The sequence below is a fragment of the Mercenaria mercenaria genome, chromosome 4 (genome assembly GCF_021730395.1).
Source record: "Mercenaria mercenaria strain notata chromosome 4, MADL_Memer_1, whole genome shotgun sequence".
Taxonomy (NCBI): domain Eukaryota; kingdom Metazoa; phylum Mollusca; class Bivalvia; order Venerida; family Veneridae; genus Mercenaria; species Mercenaria mercenaria.
In genome coordinates, this window is record NC_069364.1 from 10,428,614 (window position 1) to 10,453,864 (window position 25,251).

At 37.9% G+C, this 25,251-nt stretch overlaps 1 protein-coding gene across 1 annotated transcript in view; it reads right to left on the minus strand.

Moving 5' to 3' along the window:
* The window catches only part of LOC123550957 (E3 ubiquitin-protein ligase rnf213-alpha-like), a 158,058-nt gene that overhangs the window by 99,053 nt on the left and 33,754 nt on the right, over positions 1–25,251 (minus strand). Inside the window, exons 13-22 of the mRNA XM_053540043.1 lie at positions 24,393–24,500; positions 18,029–18,224; positions 17,522–17,830; positions 11,468–11,768; positions 4,612–4,885; positions 4,180–4,336; positions 3,657–3,871; positions 2,394–2,570; positions 1,760–1,918; positions 317–478 (exon numbers count right to left, since the gene is read on the minus strand). Of these exons, the coding sequence (XP_053396018.1) occupies positions 317–478; positions 1,760–1,918; positions 2,394–2,570; positions 3,657–3,871; positions 4,180–4,336; positions 4,612–4,885; positions 11,468–11,768; positions 17,522–17,830; positions 18,029–18,224; positions 24,393–24,500 (2,058 nt within the window). The remainder of the gene's footprint in view (positions 1–316; positions 479–1,759; positions 1,919–2,393; positions 2,571–3,656; positions 3,872–4,179; positions 4,337–4,611; positions 4,886–11,467; positions 11,769–17,521; positions 17,831–18,028; positions 18,225–24,392; positions 24,501–25,251) is intronic.

Genomic DNA, 25,251 nt, shown 5'->3' on the forward strand with positions numbered 1-25,251 from the left:
TTGTCATTTCTGACTCAAGCCATTAGTTTGACCTTGACAATATGGCATCTAAATGATTCTTTTTTTTTCGTACAAAAAAAGGTTCAGCCCGGACCTGTTCATTCCGCATTATAAAAGGTACACTAGATCAACGCGTTAGCCCAATGCACTACGGTGGAACTTTCAAAGTATGAAGATTAATTAAGTTATTGAGTGGAAACCATTTTGCTACTTCGCTATTATGCTACAGTCTGTAAAGTAGTCGTTGGACATCAAATTGAGCAGCACAATCAAAAGACTACATATATTTAAAAATCTAATGCATATGAATGGATACCTCTATAACTGGAAATTGATCTCCATTTCCAAATTTTAAGAACATAGGGACTGCTCTTCTGTGATCGCAAAAACATCTTGCCGACCAGTCTTTGAACAACACACATCCAGCTTCACATAATTTCGTATATACATTACACAGTCGAGTAATTCCGTCAAATATCTGAATATATGAATGTTATTCATTTATGTTCTGGACAGACACAATAAAGTTAAATAAAGCGATCAAAACAAGATACTGGGTCAACGTAGAGTTATTGTGTTTGGACAATGCACTTTCTCTAACTGCCTCTATCATGACACAAAGTTATACCGTTTCCTTTATATTTCCTTTACCCTTGTATATATTAGCGCTATGGTCCATACACAATGCATATTCCCTTTGCATGTATAATTTGATGTATAATTACTAACAGCACATCTAAGTAAAATAAAGGGTTACAATTTAAAAAATAAGTCGGTAGAGTTATGGTTCCTCTACACGTCACTTTATCTCAATGTTTTCTGTGATTGGGTGAAATTATGTTAGTTTTGGAGTTATTCTCCAGTCAAAAAAAATGAGGCGGGGCACTAATAATGTAAAATCTCGCCCTGGTTGACATTATATGTCACTGGTCCACATCTGCTATCTTCCTCACATGAATGTGATTACTGACTTTTCTGCAGAAGCGAATATTTTATATGTATAAAATAGACATATGTCATAAGAAGTTCAATAAAGATAAATTACTTTGATGATTTAAACGTTATGTTCCGGACAATAAATGGTTTAAATTTTTGAAACATTGATTTAATGCAACTATCAGATAATGTAGAACAATTTATCTTTTGACGATGTATTCTACTGAGTAATATAAAACATTTGGTTTACCTCCGACAGTTTATGACAGGAGATGATCTTTTGTACAAAAGGGCTATAATTTACATTATACAAATTTGCAGTTTGTCTCAGTGAACTGGTCATTTATATAAAAGATCATAGTAGTTTTACATCGGACAAAAGATTTTAATGTCTTCAAAAACAGACAAGTCAAAATATAACGATGATGGAGTAATGTTTCTTGGGCACTGCATTCTGTCATTCCGGCTCATAATTCTCACAACATATCACTGAAATTATCTTTGACGTGAGCATAACAAATCCAAAGGGACCAGAAAGTAAACACTAAATATTTGCATATGTGGTGTAATGTTGCAGTTAAATATGGATTCGTTTCACTTTTTGTACGGTAAGCAGAATTGCCACCAATACCAACTTGAACGCTGATACGGTAGCAAAGTATGTTTGCTCGGTGCCTCACTTGTAGTTCAGTATGTTAGAAGTGTTCTCTAACTTGATTAACAGAACATGACAGATACTACTTCCAACATCAGACAGTTCAAATGTTATAAGGGTACATAGATTAAGTAAAGATGACGTGATGTGTTTGTAAAAAGATAATACCATGGTAAATCTCTCCACGCTATCATTGCCTTTTTCTGCTTTTCCAGCTACAAGCATGAGTCTACTCTGCAAGTCCTGTAACTGTGTGAAGCTATACTGCTTTCGTTGCCCTTCTCCTTCCCTTTCGCGGACTGTCAAAATCATAGCCTTTTCTGCTGCCTAATAATTAAAGTCCTTAGAACTATCTGTACAAAGGTGTCGCTTCTTACATTCTCATTTAAGTGCTAGTTCAATGTTATTCTTAATCTATTCATTTAAAATGGGTATTCGAAACAGATTTATTAACATAAGATAGACAAAAGAACATATTCATTTGAATACAAATTCTACAATAAAGACCGTAAAAGGCAATATATGAAGTTGCGAAAATATCTGACAACTGTGTAAATGAATATTCTGACCCATAAAATTCATCTTCATTTTGGGGGTTATAAAAACCACTTACATGCAAAATTGAATATCAAATTAATATATATCATTTTCTATGGAAAGTATTAAGTGATATAAAACGATTTCTTTACGTTTTTTAACTAACTGGATACATTGAGAATAGCAGACATGCAATCAGTTAATCTCTTAGACTTTGAAAACATATATATCCGGGATGTTTGAACTGTAAGAATATCAGTCTTACTTGGGAAATATCTCCGTGTATCTGGCTGCTGTTTTTCTTTTGTTTCAGGGTTGGTTTTCCAACAGAATAAATTCCACACTCATTAATTGCATCAGCTTGGACAAGTGAAGTGACTTCGACGGAAACATGGGCTTTCTTAACGTCCTTAAGCCATTGTAATTCTTTGCATGTATCAACCTATAAAATAGCAGGCAAACATTATATCCAGTGTACAACTGTGGCTTCTATAATCCTTTAATCTTAATTTAAACTTCAGAAAAACACCTATACGCGTATGTTTGGGATATCAAACGTACGTTGCAACTCCTGCATTTTGGTTTTTAAATGAACGTTCCAGTCATGAGCTTCAACTACAGTAAATTCGTTAAAATCGGCCGATGTTTTAAGTTCCAAATTTTTCTCTTCTATCTAGTGTGTGTTGTAGCCGTTAAAAGTTCGTCATTTTCATATCATATAAAAAGACCAAGTATTCAGTATTGTTATGCCTTAAAATATTCCTGTGAAATCCTTACACTTTGAATTCGAAAATATGGACGAACTGCACTCCAAAAATATCACACTACACGCTTGATACATATCTGAAACCCTTGATCTCATACATTTATATGAAAACCAACGGAAAGAGCCGAAACTGTGCAGTAGTGTAAAATAATGCCTAACGCTAAAAGCTTACAAGTTAAAAGCGTGTAAATTCTGTGAAAAAACTCATACAGAAATACATAGTACAGAAAAAAATCATCTCACTTCATGCTTATATCCCAGTATTCGTGCAATAACTGGAAGTAAGGGACGTAAGAATTTATTATCCAACCTCAAAAGCCAACATATGGGCAGATTTATGTAGCAAAATCAGTTTCCGAAGAGTCATAGACAAAACCCATAATTCCTTTAAGTTTGCAATGAACAGCAAAGTGTTTTTATTTTAAATACTTGTCTATCAATTATGCTTGGGGTGATATTCCTTCAAAATTTTTACCATGTTTACTCTATTATTAATCTCATATTCTACCCTGAATGTGTAATTGTTTCATACAGGAAAAGGTCTATATAAGCCATCGGCTTTCGATCCTATCCTAAGCGTATTTCCGAATTTGTTAGATCGTATACAATTTTTAAACTATAAATTTCGCTAACAAAATATGTTTAAACCAAAATTTTGACTTCGCTTTAATGATATTAATATTTCTATCCATAGACGAAATTCTTCATATGCAAATGCTTTAAATATCAAGTGGATAGTATTACTAATCATAGGCCATTTACCAACTGGACCGGCAAATTTTCGTTGGCATCTAGTTCCTTCCATACAATTTTGCATCTGTCTAGTAGCTCAATATGTCCAGCTTTTTGCTCCAAATCAAAAATAAGTGGTGCATATCCTGTCACGGCCGAATGCAAACACTGTACTTTCTTAATATTCATCGGAACATCTCCAGCTGACATGAAGGCCAGGTCAACAAAAACCTTCAGCTCCTTCACTAGATCAAAAAATAACATATTTTTGACCAATGTTTTTGTAATTTTTTAGGTATTTAAGGTAGGTAATTTTCTTTTTCTGCAGTCACTAAAATAATATAATGCATATTGTAAATGTTATTTTAAATATATTTTATACTATTATTTTCATTTTCATTCAATTCAACATTTTTGCATTCACGTGTAAGAAATTATATCTCAGTTATAGATTTAAACTGTTTATAAATTCTACTTGAAGCATACTTTCCTATTATCGAATTCATATTTTTAGTTAACCGGTTGTATCCAAACATAATATGTCACAACATACATTTTGACATTGTCTCTTTTAACCACGTTACTAATGCGCCGCTCTGTACAAAGGCGTCAAGACAGTCTGCCTTCTTTGGTGTCACTTCTTCAAGAAAAGCACATGCATCCATCAGTTTTCCATCAAACGAAGACATCGCGAAATCTCTGTTGTGGTGCTGCATTTATAGAAACAAGACACTTTTCTTGCAATACAGGTACCTTCCAGATGATGTATATATATTATATGTCAGGTGCTATCCTAAACAATAAACTCATGAAATACATGATACCTTCGTAGTGATTTAATACTGTTTATTCGAACACTTTGCAATACGTTGCTAGAACATGGTATGTATAACAATAAATAATGAAGTGATATTTCTAATTTATAAAGCTGAATTTCCATCAAAATAATACACACATGTTTTGTAAAAGTATATTAAGCACTTACCTGAGCAATATCAAAAATTGGTTTGAAGTTTCCTTTCAGCCCATACTGTTCCACAAACCCAAGTATTATTTTTGCTCCTTGTACACATGATCCGAGCTTTCGATATTGAGTTAGCTGCTCAATCCGCTTCCTTGCCTCAAATTCAGTGAGTCCTAAAACTTTGAGTTCTTCAACCATGGCTTTGCTATCATTTTTGAAAATCTTCCCTACCCATAGTTCCATTTCTTGGAAGAATATATTACCGTTCCTAACACTTGAAACAAATTTACGTATTCTGAAATTTAAAACAATTAGTGAAAGTGACGTTTGAAATTTATGTAGAGTTACAGCTCAAGTTGTCATTTTCATTTAAAATATTCCCCGAAATAAAAAAGGCTAGCACACTTAAATCATATTACTGCTCAAAAGCAAACAATGGATATAGTTTGAAAAATACCCATATATAAACCTGTGTATATTCCGTGTATGGCGTAGGAAACCAATACCCATTCTAACTTCAGCACCTGTCTTAAAAGTTAAAGCTGTCTTTTTATACCATTAAATACTGTTTTAATTACAATTACTGGATAGAATGAAGCATTTCACCAAATTTCCCTCATAACATTATAATTAAGGTATAAAATATGTATCAATTTGAACAATTCGATCAGCGGAGACTTTCATACTTTGATGAAGCCCTTACTATCACTTTTTATTTATACCCATATTTCATCGTTGCGCTATGGTCGAGTCAGACAGCAATACGATTTCTTATTTCTTAATATTATGTGTAATGCCTAGTTCACATTTTGGTCTGCGGTGCGTCTGCGGAGCCCGTAGACTGCCCATATCCTCCTAACCGTGCGGCCTCCCTGCAGAGGCAGGAAGCGACAGTGCGATTTTCGTAGACTTATCGCAGGAGACATTGCACGATCCCAATACGGGCATCGTTAGGAGGCCGCGCACTGATCGTGCAGCCAAAAGACGATGTGCCCAAAAGAAATCGTACGGAGATTGTAGACTCGTAGGACCTTCGCACGGCTGCCACAAGGTTGCCGCTTGCTTCACGTGCAGTACCCGTGAAATCGCACGGATATTGAGCAATCATCGCGCGGCAACCCTACAGCGGCCGCACCATTGCCGTGCGGCGGCCTTGATATGGGCAAAACATTTTTCAGATGGTTATATACATTGGCCATCTCCAGCATGTTACCATTATTCGTCTCTTCAGAGAAATGAGTACCACTAAGACTCAGAGCGGCATACCTGCGGTTCCAGTTGAGACAGGTCATAAGAAGAGAGAGGCAATGATTGCAACCCTGGTCGTCCTTGATGAGCAGCAGGCCCGACAGAGGCACAGGGAGAGAAGCCCTGGCTGCTGAGATGGGTCACCCTGGGACTTTACGACACCCTGATGCAGGAGTTGATGCAGGAAACACATGGGGCTTCAAAGCCTACCTCAGAATCGAGCCACCTATGTGTCGGGAGATGGTGAATAGACTGACCCAAAGAATTTCTAAGCACCAAGACTGCCGCTCCGCGCAGCCTCTGCACGGAAGCCGTACGGGCGTCGACGATTTCCATGGGAAGCTTGCGGAGACTGCATGGCAACTGCACTGAAATTGCACGATTTCCGTACAATCTCCGCGTAACGTCCGTATGGATTTCTCCCGGCATTTCCCCAAGAGCCTATACAAAAAATAGCACGATGCTCGATATAATGTGAACACATACGCTATAGCCCGTAGACACCTACGATGCCCCCAAAACCGCAAGGAAAATCGTAGACTAATTTATCGCACGGCGCCCGGGTCAAATGTGAAATAGGCATAAAGTATGAGGTCTCATTCTCCTAGTCTGATTATTTACTATCTGAAAATCATTTTTTCAGTTCAAGAATTGATAAAACAGTGTTTGCCTGGAGGAAAACCATTAATAGATGTAAGATCTGGCTTATTTTTGCAGATTTAGTTCAAATTTAGATTAACAGTTTTCTGGTGTAAATCGCATGCAAACCCTAGAATATATCAAACATATTTTACATAGAGACACTTTGGGAATTTATTCAATATGTGTGTCTTTTGGCAGGGTTTACATATAAATTATCTACAAAAAACAATACTATTTACCGGCAATAAAAGTTTCCTGCCATAGGAACCACATTTGAAATACTGAAACTATTTAAGACCCTGCAAATTCTCTAAATAACCTACATCTATAAGTCAGGTTTCATGAAAAACTGCCTTGTGCATTAAGTAAAAAAAGATCTATCATTTTACATTCGATTTTTGTCAGAGGTTTCATAAAAATCTCTTGTACCTTTAAAGTCATGAAGGAACTCACCATCTGTGACTGACATGACAGACAGATGGACGAACGGATGGACAAACGCTAAAAAAATAATGGTCATGTTCTCCACATTGTCTCTACCTAAGTACAAAATGTCATGCAACATTTTTTTGTACTTTTTAAGTTTTCATCAAATCCGCTTTTTGTCTTATCTGTGAACAATTTTTTGCCACAGCAACCACATTTGTTGCCATAGCAACAAAATGAAAGAACTGCATATTCTCCGTATTGCCATCTACCCACGTATCAAGCTTCTTGAAATTAATGTCCGTAAGTCCTCGCAGGATCCCACTTTGCACCTTTTTGGACTATATGTTGCCGCAGCAACTGCATATTTATCAAGCAGCAAGTTAAACGAATGTGTATTTTCTCCATATTGCAATCTATTCATGTACCAGTTTTCATTAAATATGTTGTACTTAAATTATCGCAGGATCGCACTCTGTATGACTGACTGGCGGGCTGACTGGCTGAATGACGGGCAGACGAGGGACAAATGATAAGTTCCTTCCGGCGAAACACCAGTAGGTGACTAATGATTTAGCCTATACTATTATTCAGCGTTCAAATACAATTTCATAATATTTGATTTCATTTTTTGTCATAGTACAATAATAAATCTCTTCCTTAAAAATCTTCGTTACAGTCTGCATCGTCATGAACGGTACAAAGACCTTCCGCTAACGGAAGTACGAAAAAAATCTTGAAGAAGACAGATACAATTTTATAAAAGCTACTTAAAATCAATGCAGCCTTTTTGGTTGACTGTACTAGTTTTCAAACTGTCTCTGAATTTCAGTTGAAGGAATTTTCTGTTTACTTGTTCTATGGGAAAAGAAGATCGCAGTATTGCCAACAATGGATAATGAGGAGGAACATACACTTAACACAATAATATAGTACCTAATGACATGTGTTCCTAGAAATGAATCTGGCTGGAGTGTACAAATAATTGTACAATAGCCTAGCTGGCAAGGATGTTTTAAACCGGCCAGAACTGTACATCACATATATGTTAGCCTGGTAGATAGATTTCGATAAATGAAATGTGAAACTAAAATTTGTAGTCCTGTTTGGCGCCATATAACCTATACTGTGTTGGTGCGCCGTAAAACCCAAATAAATAAATAGATAAACAACCTTTTCGTAGGTAAGGGGAGGAATATCTATTCCTGGCACGTGATCGGACAAATACATACCTTCCCCGTTAGGTAGGCAATCATCTTAGTTCCAGGCAGTAGCTAGGCTCGAATAATCGAGCTCGCTATCATTCCTTTTTTTTTTTTTTTTTTTTTGTTGGATTTAACGTCGCACCGACACATAATAGGTCATATGGCGACTTTCCAGCTTTAATGGTGGAGGAAGACCCTAGGTGCCCCTCCGTGCATTATTCCATCACGAGCGGGCACCTGGGTAGAACCACCGACCTTCCGTAAGCCAGCTGGATGGCTTCCTCACATGAAGAATTCAACGCCCCGAGTGAGGCTCGAACCCACATCGATGAGGGGCAAGTGATTTATCTACCAGGCTAACAAGTATGTGATGTGCAGTTCTGGCCAGTTTAAAACATCCTTGCCAGCTAGGCTATTGTACAATTATTTGCACACTCAAGTCAGATTCATTTCTAGGAACACATGTCATTTATTACTATATTACTGTGTTAAGTGTATGTTCCTCCTTTAAGATAACGTGCACTTACGGGACGTAACTAAAGTACTAGTCATATAACGACATAAACTATATATAGAAAGCCAGGAAATACAAAACGGCTCAATTTTTAAAGTGATGAACAAGACTGAGACTGAGGATCCTACATATTTGCCTGTGAACGACATCTTTGTCCCTATACCTCGGGACAGCATGGAAAATAAACCTCGCTTACGACCAGTTTTTCATTCCATATTGTCCGAGCAGGTTTGGAAAATCATGTCTTAAATAGACCTTATAGCTATCGATGTAGGGCATTAGCTATGCATTCCCACTAAGATGCATGTGATTGTTTAAGTTTACCTGGAAGCCAAATTAAAGCAAACTCTTATGATTTCGTTTTAACTTTTACATTTAATTTTAAGATTTATGAAAGGAACAAAAGGTTTTGTCACCCAGAAGCGGACACTTCTCAGAAATGTGTTATATGAAATGTAATTACGGCCCTTTTAAATGACACTAGTTATAAAGTTGTTCATTTTTATCTTCGTTGGGTAACGATGTTGGAAAATAATCACATTCAGATACCTCCAATTCGATCAACCATGTTCAATATCTGTCCTCCCGCTTAGCTCAGTAGGGAGAGCGTTGATCTACGGATTGCGGGTCGCGAGTTCGATCCCCGGGCGGGGCGTATATTCTCTGTGGCGATTTGATCTAAGGCATTGTGTCTGTAATCATTCGACCTCAACCATTTGATAATTCATGTGGGGAAGTTGGCAGTTACTTGTGGAGAACAGGTTTGTACTTGTACAGAATCCAGGAATACTGGTTGGGTTAACTGTCCACCGTTACATGACTGAAATACTGTTGAAAAACAGTGTTAATAACCCCCCACCCCTACCCCCACCCCAACACACACACAAACATGTTCAATATCTACTACAATATAACAATGAACAAGAGGACCATGATGGTCCTGAATCGCTCACCTCTTCCCACATGACCCAGTTTTGAGTATGACGTTGTTTTTTCTATTATTTGACATAGTGACCTAGTTTTTGAGCTCATGTGACCCAGTTTTGAACTTGACCTAGATATTATCAAGATAAAAATTCTGACCAATTTTCATGAAGATCCATTGAAAAATATGGTCTCTAGAGAGGTCACAAGGTTTTTCTATTATTTGACCTATTGACCTAGTTTTCGAAGGTACCTGACCCTGTTTTGAACTTTACCTAGATATCATCAAGGTGAACATTCTCACTAATTTTCATGAAGATCTCATGAAAAATATGGCCTCTAGAGAGGTCACAAGGTTTTTCTATTTTTATATCTACTGGCCTAGTTTTTGACCGCACGTGACCCAGTTTTGAAACTGACCTAGATATCATCAAGGTGAACATTCAGATCAATTTTCATGAAGATCCATTGAAAAATATGGTCTCTAGAGAGGTCAAAAGATTTTAATAATTTTAGACCTACTGACCTAGTTTTTGATTGCAGTTGACCCAGTTTCAAACTTGACCTAGATATCATCAAGGTGAACATTTTGACCAATTCTCATGAAGATCCATTCAAGGGTATGGCCTCTAGAGAGGTCACAAGGTTTTTCTATTTCAAGACCTACTGACCTAGTTTTTGATCGCAGCTGACCCAGTTCAAACTTGACCTATATATCATCAAGATAAACATTCAGACCAACTTTCATACAGATCCCATGAAAAATATGGCCTCTAGAGAGGTCACAACGTTTTTTCATTATTTGACCTACTGACCTACTTTTTGAAGGCACGTGACCCACTTTCGAACTTGTCCTAGATATCATCAAGATAAACATTCTGACCAATTTTTATGAAGATCCATTCACAAGTATGGCCTCTAGAGAGGTCACAAGGTTTTTCTATTTTTAAACCTACTGACCTAGTTTTTGACTGCATGTGACCCACAGAAGTCATCAAGATGAACATTCTGACCAACTTTCATACATATCCCATGAAAAATATGGCCTCCAGAGAGGTCACAAGGTTTTTCTATTATTTGACATACTGACCTAGATTTTGATGGCACGTGACCCACTTGCGAACTTGACCTAGATATCATCAAGGTGAACATTCTGACCAATTTACATGAAGATCTCATGAAATATATGGCCTCTAGAGAGGTCACAAGGTTTTTCTATTTTTAGACCTACTGACCTAGTTTTTCAACGCACGTGACCCAGTTTCGAACTTGACCTAGATATCATGAAGATGAACATTCAGACCAACTTTCATACAGATCCCATGAAAAATATAGCCTCTAGAGAGGTCACAAGGTTTTTCTATTATTTGACCTACTGACCTAGTTTTTGATGCCACGTAACCCAGTTTCGAACTTGACCTAGGTATTATCAAGGTGAACGTTCTGACCAATTTTCATGAAAATCTTTTGAAATATATGGCCTCTAGAGAGGTCACAAGGTTTTTCTATTTTTAGACCTACTGACCTAGTTTTTGACGGCACGTGACCCAGTTTCGAACTTGACCTAGATATCATCAAGATGAACATTCTGACCAACTTTCATAAAGATCCCACAAAAAATGTGACCTCTAGAGTGGTCACAAGCAAAAGTTTACGGACGGACGAACGAACGCACGGACGCACGGACGACGGACGCTGCGTGATCACAAAAGCTCACCTTGTCACTATGTGACAGGTGAGCTAAAAATAGATTACCATTATATGCCTTGATTATCACCCCATTAAACGGATATTTGTAATACTTTTACATAAATTGGATTTTAAACATTTTTAATTTTAAATTCGGCACAACACGGATACCAGTCTAATGAAATTCCACATGCACTCTGGAAGGGACGAGATAGCTAAAAACGTTTACCTCTGCCTTACTGGAAACCATATTTTGGTTACAACAGCTTCAATTGTTGTAAACTGGTCTGTCGACTTGTCCCGGCACATGTTGTGCCAAAATGCAAGACAAACACTGCTTCTGTGAAAATGTTCAAGCTCTGGCAAGCTGTGTAAGCACTCCTCTGACACACTGAACGCGCAAAGAGCAGGTTTGAATCCTTCCACATGTGTCACGTCTGAGACGATGCAAGGCTTACAAAATTCAGTCATCACATATCTCTCGATGTTATGACTTTTCTGTATGACCGTTTCAACATCTTTTGTATCAACTACAACATAAATGTTACAGACAGTTGTATTTATGGTCCAAGGACAAATTAGTTTTCTAACAGTAATTAATTTAAATTTCTTTGTTGGTTTTACGTCACATAGACACAATTATAGATCATATAGCGAACCTCCAGCTTTTAATAACGTTGACGGCAGAGCCCAGGTGTCGATTCATTCATTGTTTAAGGCAATGGTGGGGCACCTTGGTAGAACCATAGACCTTCCATAAGCCAGCTGGATGGCTTAAGTAGACTCACAAGGCGGAATCGTTGTAAGCTTATCAGATTCCGTAAGGTATACCGCCAATCGGAACAACTTCTAAGAATTTGTTAATGCAGTTGCTTTAAAGATCTAAATACTTTAAACTATAGTTCATAAAATAAGGCAATAGTTAAAGTTTCATAGTTAAAAATTAACAGCATTTCAGAAATTCCAGTGACCAAGCAAGCAATCGAACAAGGGTCTACTGGATTGACAGTCTAGTGTTTCATCACTGAATCACTGCATACGTATATCAATATGCTGCAAACGTCCAGATACTTCTTAAGCTCGGCACCACATCTGGACTTTTATCGGGATGTGCTATTGTTATCAAATTCAGAATAATAAATAGCGGTTACAGTGTCAAACAGTCTATTGATGCGTCAAGTGTGGTGTGATTGTGTGTTGTCTGCCTTCAGCCTCCCCGGCTGGACAGGAAAGCCGAGTGCGTATGGCGACACATGGATACTGGGTACCTCGCGACCTCAGGCAGAACTGCAAGGGACTCGGAAGAGGTCTGCCCTAGACATGTAGTATGCCAGGTCCGACGGTGTGTGAACAAGCCCTGCTGCCCATGCATATACCCAAGCTATGGGTTAAATAGCCCCTGTGCTCTCTGTGTAGGTCTTTGGGCCAGAAGCTAAGGGAAGATCCCCTACAGAAAACCTAGAGAGATGACATCAGTAGTACCAGGCCAGTTTGGCGCTCTCTAACGAACCATGGTAAAATGTAATTGCACTATGTCTACACGGCCGACTTGATTCTGATTCTTTCAAAACCCTGTAGGGAGAAACATCGCCGGGCTCTGTGCCTCGATATAATTCACCCAATACTATTGGAGATACCTCACCTTGACTTGGGGCCAATAGAGAGGAGATGCACTGGCCACACAATGGCACGGAAGAAACCAGTTCAGCTCTTCAAAGTTAGGCACTAGAATGCAGAGGGAGTATGGAAATCCAGGTCTGCTGCATTCAGGACAAATCCTTCATGGCAAGAAGCTTTTAGTACTTCCAGTGCGATAGGTTCGGGAGAAGTAAGGGAGGAATCCTACCATTGTTGAGGAATACCATTGCAGTCACACAAACCACCATGTACATGGATGACTCCGAGTACCAGGTGTTGAACATAATGCTCAAAAATAAGGAGCCAAAGATCGTCAACCTCACCAAATGACAAATCTCATCGGTGACTTCAACAGCCACTCACGGAGATGGGGATTTGACCACTTAGACAAACGAGGAGAAGAGGTAGAGACTCGGCAAGACGATCACAACTTGTGGTTAATTATAGACCCTGAAACGAACCCGCATTCTATCCCAGACGTTAGCACTCCACTTCTACTCTTGCCCTTGGTTTCTGTACACAAGACATCCACAAGCATATAACCAAGGATATAGTCCATTAAACTTGATGGCAGCGATCATCGCTCTATTCATCTCACTCTGCAGTAGAGTATGCATCAGACACAAGTCTACCCCGATGGGAACTACAAACAAGAGGGCCAAGATGGCCCTTGGTCGCTCACCTGAGAAACACACCATAATAGTGTAAACATGTTTGACCTAGTGATTTCATGGAAAAAAATATTCTGACCAAATATCATTAAAATTGGAGCAAAAAATCTTCAGTATAAATATTTTCTTTGATTTGACCTAGTGACCTAGTTTTTGACCTAGATCTCATCAAGGCTATCATTCTGACCCAAATTCAAGAAGATCAATTGAAAAAATACAGTCTCTATCGCATACATAAGGTTTTTCTTTGATCTGACCTAGTGACCTAGTTTCTGACCCCAGATGACTCATATTTGAACTTGACATAGATTTCATCAAGGCGACCACTCTGACCAAATTTTATGAAAATCTAGTCTAAAATGCAGCCCCTATTGCACACACAAGGTTTTTCCTTGATTTAACCTAGTGACCTAGTTTTCGAACCCAGATGACCCATATTCGAACTCGGCCTAGATTTTATCAAGGCTATCATTCTGACAAAATTTCCTGAAGATCAGTTGAAAACTACAGCCTCTATCGCATACACAAGGTTTTTCTTTGATTTAACCTAGTGACCTACTTTTTGACCCAGATGACCCATATTCAAACCTGACCTAGATTTCACCAAGGCAATCATTCTGACCAAATTTCATGAAGATAAATTGAAAAATACAGCCTCTATCGCATACAGAAGGTTTTTCTTTGATTTGACCTAGTGACCTACTTTTTGATCCAAGATGACCCATAATCAAACTCAAAGTAGATTTTATCAAGGCAATCATTCTGACTAAATTACATGCAGATCAACTGAAAAATATAGCCTCTATCGCATACACAAGGTTTTTCTTTGATTTGACCTAGTGACCTAATTTTTGACCAAAGATGACCCATTTTCAAACTTGACCTAGATTTTATCAATGCAATCATTCCGACCAAATTTCATGAATATCAATTGAAAAATACAGCCTCTATCGCATACACAAAGTTTTTCTTTGATTTGAGCTAGTGACCTACTTTTTGACCCCAGATGACCCATTTTAAAATCTGACCTAGATTTCATCAATGCAATCATTCTGACCAAATTTCAGGATGATCAATTGAAAAATAGAGCCTCTATAGCATATACAAGGTTTCTCTTTGATTTGACCTCGTGACCTACTTTTTGACCCAGATGACCCATATTCGAACTTGACCTAGATTTCATCAAGGCTATCATTCTGACCAAAATTCATGAAGATTAATTGTAAATACAGCCTCTATCGCATACAAAAGGTTTTTCTTTGATTTGACCTAGTGACCAATTTTTTGACCCCAGATAATCCATTTTCAAACTTGGCCTAGATTTCATCAAAATAATCATTCTGACCAAAATTCATGAAGATTAATTGAAAAATACAGCCTCTATAGCATACACAAGGTTTTTCTTTGATTTGACCTAGTGACCTAGTTCTTGACCCCAAATGACCCATTTTCAAACTCGGCCTAGATTTCATCAAGGTTATCATTCTGACCAAATGTCATGAAGATCAGTTGAAAAATACAGCCTCTATCGCATACACAAACTAAATGTTGACAGACGACAGACAGGCGACAGACGACAGACGACGGACGCCGGACATCAGAAAAACTCACCTTAGCATTGCTCAGGTGAGCTAAAAAGCTGACTGGAACTCATACAAAGAGCTGATCGTTGGTCTCTACAGAGATTTAAGGGTAGATGGTAGAGACACTGACAGAGTCACAGAGGGCTTTAATGCAGCCCTACTTAAAGCAGCCCATATGTGTATTCTACGGGGGTTCTAGAAGAATTCACAGTCACACTAGAACAATGATTAGGAAACTCTTCAGGAGCAATTGTCGGAAGCTAGAAGGGACGCTGAAACATATCCTTCCCAAGACAACAGTGTAGACCCCCAGAAAGCAAGAGCCAAGATTCTTAAAGCAAAGATTCAGGTCAGGAGAGAAAGCTTGTCTGAGAAAACTGCATCTCTGAACCTTAAAAAAGACTGTTATTAGCTCTGGAAATTCACAAAGCAACTCAATGATGAAGGAGGCGTGAGCGAGGAACAACAGTTCTGGAAGAAAATGGCATTCTGTTGACTGAGAAACAGGCTGCAAATACGTTTGCTGAAAACTACAAAGAAGTTAGCAGTATCAGTAGTAATAGAGAAAGGCAAAGAGAAGCTCAAACAGAGGAGTGAAAATGGCAGCCAAGCGCAAGGAAGAAGCGATTGGGACAAGCCTCACGTTAAATGAGTTACAGGCAGCCTAGGAGAAGCCTAAGATCACCAGGACCAAACCACAATACCAGTGAGATGCTGACCCACCTAGGAGTATTTGCTACAAAAACCATGCTGGACATCTTTAAGCTGGAGAAAAGGTAGACTTCCACAGATATGGAGTTAAGCCATCATGACACCTATCCTGAAACTTTGATAGAACAAAAAGAAGGAAGCAAGCTATCGCCTCACCAGTACGGATCGGCACAGGACCATGGAGAGCATCAATAACCAGCGCATGAGGTGATTTCTAAAAACAAACAACCTTTTGGTCCATCAACAGGCAGGATTCAGGATGTTCCGCACAACAGAGGAACAAACAACATATCTTGCACAAGAAATCGCGGATGCCTTTCAGGAAAAACAGTCACTCTTGTTACATAGGTGGATCTACAGAGAGCATTCGACAAGGTATGGACGATTGGTCTTCTGGTAAAACTACAGAGGATCGGTGTTGGAGGCACAGTATATAGATGGCTCAAGACCTGTTTTTCAACCGCAGGGCAATAGTCAGCCCAGACAGGGCCTTCGGTCAGAAGTTTTCTCTCCGACGCTTTTTCTCCTCTTCATCAATTATCCAGTGGCACATCTATCACGAGTAGTAAAATCTGCCCTTTACGCAGATATCTTGGTAATCTTGTGCTCAGAGGTATATGCAGCAACTTCCAGATATATAATACACGAAGCCACAGACATGCTTTCAGTATGAGCAGAATAATTGTGTGTCCAGGTCAATAAAGAGAAGTCTTGTACCACCCTTTTCTCTTTGTCACCGAAACAGACAGTTGGCACCATCAGGATCTGTGACATCTCGCTGGCTGCAGTGCAGGAAATGACTTATCTTGGCGTTACGTTTGACAACCGGCTTACTTGGAAAGCTCATCTAGCAAATACATAAAGGCATAAATTGGGGAGCAAGTAGTAAAATACTCAAGACAGTATGCCTTGGAACCATAAGACCCATTCTAGAGTGTGGACTCACGGCTCGGATAATCACTGCAAAGACAAGCCAGCTGAGGCTAGACAAGGTCAAAAATCAAGCCTTCAGACTCATCACAGGAGCACTGAAATCAACACTAATTAAGGCCATAGAAGATGTGACTGCCATCCTTCCACACACCGAGAGAAGAGAATTTAAATCCCTCATACAGGCCAGCAAGTATTAGTACTTGTCAGATCATCCAATGAAAACAAAGCTGGAAAGTCTGGGGACACAACAAACTGAACGTCCGCGTATATGCTAAGTTTAAACAGTCTTCATCTCCTCTGTGCCCCTGTGGTCTTGAACAGCATACTCGTCAAAGATGCCCACGTACGGATCGGCACAGGAAGTATGTGTGGCAAAAATACACATCAGTACAGACAAAGCTATATGGAACGATGGAGGACCTACGGAGAACGGCACCTTTAAAATGCTGAGTCTGGGTGAAAGTGTAGACGGTGAACACCAGTAAGTAAGCAAGTAAATGTCAACCGCTTGAACAGGTTTCGATTGACGGATTTGTATGTCAAAACCTGTGAGCCCTAAATAATCATCTGGTTTTGGCGAGGTACTACGAGCCAATATTTACTTCGGCGGACTGCCACTTGATTACTTGAAATAATGTAATTTTTGACAATATTAGTTTTGAGCACACAGCCGAAATACATGTAACACAGACTCCATTTAGTTACTGAATTGTCACTACATAATTTGGTGCATAAATTTATACTTACCCGAGGAAACGTGTGCACACAATTCAGTCAAAAATGACATCTGTTTAGCCTGACACAAGAATGAATCGATTTCTATGTTACGTATATGCAAAGCTTTTAAAACCCATTCTTTCATATCTTTTTTGTCAGGATACATCTCTTCTACGAGGCTGGCAAACGTATCCAAGTTCTGGTGTAGCTTTCTCAAAATACCAACATTAATATCCCCAGTGTCCAAAACTTCAACATAACTTTTTGTTATGGCAATTGCCATTGTTAATTTGTCCCAACAGCTTTCTGTAAGAATTTCTTTTAGCGACTGGTCCGTATCTAAGAAAAATGAAAGGACTTAAATTACAAAATGGCATTTCATATTGTTCATAAGCCTTATTTACATGGTTTAAAATACAGTTTTAGAAAGTAATAAAATACAAAAAAAATCGCAGCAACAGTTTGGATAAATATTACGGCTGACAGAATTTTTCATTCACTCAGCATTTCACTAAAATATTTTTCAGCTATACTCACAGAATTTCCGAACAAAATGTTCAAATGCTGACCAAGTTATGGAAAACATGAATATCTTTATGTTGGTTTCCTCCTGTCTGTTTGGACAAAAGCGTAGCCATTCTTTCACAAACATGTCAGATAGCAGTTCTCCAAACACTTTCTTTCCACGTTCCTTCAGGCCTCCCATATCAATGTTGTACCCTTTTTCTATTGCCTATAATATTATAGTTCATATTTAAACCGGAAAACATGCAGTATGTATGAAAAACGTGATACATAAGGAGTGAGTGAGTTGGGTTTTACGGCGAATCGACACAAAATGGTAATATATCGCCGAGTGATACATAAGGAATATTTCCTGACGTGTGTAATATACGTGTTATTGCTGCCGAAATTTGAATAAACAAGATGCAAGGACTTGTAATAATGCAACATAAAGACAAAGTTTTTCATGTAAACAATATTTAAAAAGTTCTAATATCCATACAATCATAAAGTCTGACCTAGTTAAGACACAAAAATGTAAAAAATGAATTCTAATGTAGAACAATAAAGGTAATGTAAGTTCAAAATCATAGACCACAACCAAGCAAAATGATTGCAGACTCGGTTAATTGAGTCTTTCAAGAGAACTAATAACATGTATTACAACACCTCTCACGCTCTCTAGTACCAACTTAAGTGGAACTCTATTTTATACCAACATTAGATTGATTTCCTGATCCAAAAGAACGAAAACTAATATCAGCACCGAGTCCGTACTGACCGAATTTTATGGCCAATACACGGTACTTAGAAACTGTTGTTGTGAAGGTAAATGAAATCTATAGGAAGAACAGAGACCTCGACAAAGCAAACCAAAATAGCAGACTCGGTTTCATTGAGTCTGTTCAAGGCAGGTAATAAAATGTGCAACACACTTCAAACCTCTAGCACCGGCGTATGTTGAACCAAGTAACATAATAATATTGTATGAATTCCATGATCATAGTGACAGCATTGAATTAAAAAAACAACCTTAAACAAAGAGGTATGTTACAGGTCGGAAATGTTCTTTTAATTAAACAAGAGCTGTCACTATTAGTGACAAATGCCCCCGAAGCGTGCCCAAGAATGCTACAGTTGTCTGTGCATGATAAATTAACTCATTATGGGGAACATTTGTGCCAAGTAATTTTAAAATCCCTTGATAAATTGCAGAGTTATGGACTTGACAAGAAACAGACCATGTTAACCTTTGACTTCTAAGTGTGACCTTCATCTTGGAGCTAGGGATCTGGGTCTTACGCACGACACGTCATCTCATTACAGGGAACATTTATGCCAAGTAACTTCAAAATCCCTTGAGGAATGGCAGAGTTCTGAAGCGGACACGAAACATACCCTGTTAACCTTTAACTTCTATGTGTGACCTTGATCTTGGCGCTAGGGGTCTGGGTCTTGTACACGACATATCGTCTCATTATGGTAAACATTATGCCAAGTTCTTTCAAAATCCCTTCATGAATGGCAAAGGTATGGACCGGTCACGAAACAGACCCTGTTAACTTTTGACCTCTAAGTGTGACCTTGACCTTGGAGCTAAGGGTCTGGGTCTTGTACATGACACATCGTCTCATTATGGGGAACATTTATGCCAAGTTCTTTTAAAATCCCTTTATGGATGGCAGAGTTACAGCCCGGACAAGAATAATCGGACGCACAGACGGACGGACGCATGGACGGACAGTGCAATTTTAATATGCCCACCTTCGGGGGCATAAAAAACTTTAAAACTAGAATCAAACATTACAACAATAATTCATGGTTCTGATACACATAAGATAAGGGTATTACATACACCTGTTTAACGCCGCAGTAAGAAACATCTGCAAGGGTGTTTTCCCCATTACCGATGTGTACATTTATAAAGAAACGAAATGCTTCGAAACGCCACGTGAAAATGAATAGTTTAAGTTAGTTGTTAGGCTTTACTTTTTAATAAGCTCATACCTTGTGTATGAATGCAACCTTAATGGATACTAAATGCTAAGGGAACTGTTATCAGCTACCAAATATTACTTTTGATACCGTATGTCCAAAGCATAATTACCACCACAAATTAATAAACACAAAATTACGGCGAAGTATCTGACTAACTGCATGGGCTATACAATGCATAGGTAACTTTGTTTTACATTTTAATGGTTACTTTGGTCTCGCAGCTACGGGATTTGTACTTGGTCTAACACAAAAGCACATCCTGATGATTTTGGGCTCATTTCAAATTCTTTAGAAAATGAAGAAATATAACAATGTACACATGAATTAAAGGCTTTGGGAAATTCGATTTTTATTTGGACCTGCGTTAAGAAGTTATTAGAGTGAGTGTTACACAATGTATCGTTATCTACTTCCAAAAACCCTTGTTATCTGAAAGATATGTGGTACGGACATATACAAGAGTTAAAAACTTTGAAATCAAAATGTGACTTAATCTTTGGGCCGTGATGCGGGTCTTGTGTTATGTTATGATAAACATTAATCTTAAATGCTTTGAAGATCCTTTTATAACCTGCTATGCTATCCGGAACAAGACGATCATAGTGGCCCTACGTTGCTCACTTGACCTTGACTATTTAACCTTCAATATAATTTTGTATGACGCACTGAATCATGAATGGTAACAATAAGAAACATAAAACAGACCATCTTCGACGAATTCCCATTACGCAGTTTATGAGATTAAGTAGTCAAAAGGTATTCTATCTCCAGTTCTGGCGGACCCTGAAAGGGGCCCAAGTGCCCCTGTTTGAACAAATTTGGGAGCGGACATTGCAATGATGCAACAGACCAGGTCTGATGAAGATCTATCAAACAGTTCATAAATAGAAGTTGTTAAAATGTTTTTCTATCTTTAGATCTCGTGGTCCTTTAAAGAGATCTAGTGACCCTATTTTGGGAAATAACCTTAAAATGACACTACAAACCAAGTTTGGTGACAATCCGATCCGTCAAGCAGTTCATGAGACGATACCTGCTAAATTTCTAAAATGGACTGGACCATCAATCAATTATTATTCAAAGGGGTGTTCACTGAAAATGTACTGACTGAATAGCGAACAGTGCATACTATGATGTGCAGGCTGATCTTGGTCTGCACTGGTCGCAAAGGCAGAATATCTTGCCGCCAGCAGGCTAAAGGTTAAAGGTATTTCTATTTTTAACGGTGCATCCAATTGAAAATTATAATGCTACTACAGATTACTTTTGATTAAGATCCATCAAATTGTTAATGAGCAGAAGTTGTTAAAAACTGTTTCTATTTTTAGTTCTTGCGACATGCGCCCCCAATTGAACAAGTTTGGGAAAGGCCCTTATAATGATCCTACAGACAAACTGTGAAGAAAATTCAAAAACAGTTCATTAGAAGAAATCATTTAATGGTATTTCTATTTTCAGATCTAGCGGCCCTTTTAAGGTACTGAGCGCCCCCATTTGAACAGGTTTGGGAATGTAAAATTGAAAACGTTATCATATTCTACATACGTTGGATGTAGTGATAACCAGAGATAATGATGTCACGGTTTCAAATATCGAGGTCATAGATCCTGGACTCTCCGATTCAAATGGAAAGATGTCACGTGATCATTTTGCTGTGATATTTGACGCTAAAGCTTCCAAACCACCCCCAGTACGAAAAACTGTGTCGTACAGGAAATCGATCGACATTGACTCATTCCGAGAAGACATACGAAGAATAGATTTCTTTAACACACAGTGCACTGAATCTGATACTGATATCGATGAATTTGTGGAGGAATTTTCAAATCAGTTAATTTCTATAGTAGACAAACACGCCCCATTGACTACCAAGACTATTGTGTTAAGACCTTATGTCCTTGGTATACCGAGCAACTCCACGAAGCAAAACATCAGAAACGAAAATTAGAACGGAAATGGCGTGAAAGTAAACTCACAATCGATCAAATTTACCAAACATAGTGTGCTGATGAGAATAAGAAGCTAAAAAAAGCTCGTGTTGAATACTATACAGGCAAGATTGACTCACGTGGCAGTGATCATAAGAGTTTATCTAAGATTACCAAAAATCTTCTTGGCGATACAAATGAGGTGATTTTACCATCACATTCATCTCCACAGCATCTCGCACAAGATTTCAGTGACTTCTTTATTGGAAAGATCGAAACAATCAGAAACAATATAGCATCGCAAACACAATCTGTATCTGATTTGGATGACATAGAAACTGAATATACAGGTGTCAATTATGTTGAGTTTACTCAAACCTCAGAAGACGAAGTGAAATCAATTATTAAAAAGTCAGCGAACAAATCTTGTAAACTAGGTTCTATCCCAACATGGTTATTAAAAGAATGTCTTGACGAACTAACACCAGTGATAACAAAAATTATAAATGCATCTCTAGATGCTGCGTATGTGCCCAAAGCGTTCAAACATTCACGACTAAGACCTCTTCTAAAAAAGCCAAGCCTAGATTCTAATGTCCTAAAAAACTACAGACCTGTGTCAAACCTGCCGTTTCTGTCTAAAATCTTAGAAAAAGTGGTAGATGTTCGAACTGAAAATCATGTGAGGAACAATGAACTTCATGAAGTTAATCAATCTGCTTATAAGAAATTCCACTCAACCAAAACCGCCCTATTAAAAGTCCAAAATGACATTCTTCAATCGTTGGATAAGAATAATGTGACTATTCTTGTGATGCTTGATCTCTCTGCAGCATTTGACACTATTGACCACGGGACGTTGATTCATCGCCTTGAGCGTCACTTTGGTATTACAGGCAAGCCACTCGCATGGATGATGTCATACCTTAGTGACCGCTACCAGACCGTATGCATAGATGGCGAGCTATCACAACCAGCGCTAATGAAGAACAGTGTACCCCAAGGGTCTGTTTTGGGGCCTAAGAACTACACAATGTACACAAAACCAGTCGGAGCTATCTGCGGAAAGCACGGACTGAACAATCATTTCTATGCGGACGATTCGCAGTTATATCAATCCTTCAAACCAATAAACAAAATGTCTATTGAAGAGACCATTCATTGCGTTGAAAGTTGTTTAAAGGACATAGTAAGTTGGATGAATACAAACATGTTGAAACTCAATGCTGAAAAAACAGAATTAATCATATTTTCATCTGAACACAAGACACAATCTGTTTCAAACATATCTGTAAAAGTGGACAGCTCTGAAATCAAACAATCAGGCAGTATCAGGAACCTCGGTGCTTTCCTGGATTCGAACATGAGGATGGAGCAACATGTGAATAGTGTGTGTAGGAACTTCTATGCACAGTTGCGGCAAATCAGTCACATCAGACAATATATAACGGCGAACGCAACCAAATCTCTAAACAACACTCTTGTTACATCACGTTTGGATTATTGCAACTCTCTTCTATATGGAATTCCAAAACAGTCAATGAACAAACTGCAATATGTCCAAAACACGGCAGCTAGAATCGTAACCAGAACATCCAGATACGACCATATAACGCCTGTGCTGCGTAAACTCCATTGGCTTCCTGTGCAATGTAGGGTAGAATACAAAATTATAACACATACATATAAGGCACTCAAAGATCAATCCCAGCTTATGTAGTGAACATGTTAGAAATATATACACTATCCAGAAATCTGAGATCGCAGAATAATGCATTAAAACTGGTGGTCGAACAATGCGATTAGGTGACAGTAGCTTTCAGACAGCAGCTGCGAGGTTATGGAATGCCTTCCCATCTGGCATAAGAGAGTGCAAGACCTTGCAAAGTTTCAAAAAAGCGCTAAAGACACATCATTTCATAGAATTCTTTGGGAACTAATCTCACTGATTACCTGATTAATAATGTAGGTTCTTTGCCGGCCAATCAATTACTTTAATTAAGAACTCTAGTGTGACAGAATAATGTTGGCGGTGTTTTTTCTGTGGGATGTATCATGGATGTTCTCCGGACCGTTTAGGTAGGGATTGACCCAATCATCCGGGACGGTTTGCATGCTGTGATGCATTTCGCAGACATCATACCGGTTAATTCTGTCTGTTCAAAATGTAAGATATCTTCTGTTCTATTCTGCTCTAACCTGTGTTTTTGACAGGTCAGTTAATGTTTTATGATATTGTATTTTTGTTTCATGTTTTGATCTGCCTACCTTCAATTTAAAATGCTTGGTATCTTATTACCGTAATGTAATTTTAAGTTCTTCTATAATAGTTCAATTACCATTTTTTATTGAACATTATATAAATGTTTTTATGTAAAGCACTTTTGAACGTATTTTTATATGAAAAGAGTGCTATATAAATGTAGTATATTATAATAATAATAATAATATTTTCTATCTCTCTTTCTTACCTTAAATGCAACAGGGTTGAGACATACTTGTAGGGGATATTTGTAAGTATTATTCTTTTCACAATACAACTTCACAAAATATGACATCAACGTGCTGGATCTACAAATCTAAAATGTTAATGCTAACATTTATTTACAAATTAATCACGAAACAGTTCTAGTCTGCTACTACCAAATAAGGTACACATACCAGTACTATGAATTCTGCCTTCAACTTTATTAACGGTTAATTATTTTAATAGCTGGTCTTTGTAATTAAGTTCTTTCTGATAAGCACTTCAAAAAAAGATAATTTGTCTAATTTACTTTTTATTCGAATTTGAAGATAATTCCAAGTATAAGGTCAGTAATTCCTGTGCTATTGCTGAAAAATGCTGTGAGAGAAAATGTTTCTAAAGTTTAAGGTTAAACAATACTTTCTACTTTAATCTTATTTTTACAAACTTAGTACATAGCTAATTTTAACCAAATTTGAACTAATTTGACGCTTGTCGTCTCTTCAAAAAGCAAAGTCTTGAAACGTCTTGAAGGAGAGGGTTTTTGGTAGTTTTATTTTCTGTTTTATAACACAGACTTTATGCCTCAACGCTACACTAAACAGCTTCAGTGAAACAGAGATTACATGAATTTACATTTTGTCTGTCACTTGTACAAAGTGCAATTTTATAAAACCTTTCAGACGAAATCTCAAGAACAAAAACACAACAAACAGTAAAAACAAATACACAGTAAACAAATACACTTAACTTTATAAATATCGCACTTGTAACTGGCGCCAATAACAATATATATTTGATCAAATGTCAAACTGTTAAAATAATACCAAAGATGAATCAGGAATTAACGTTAATGGTCAACT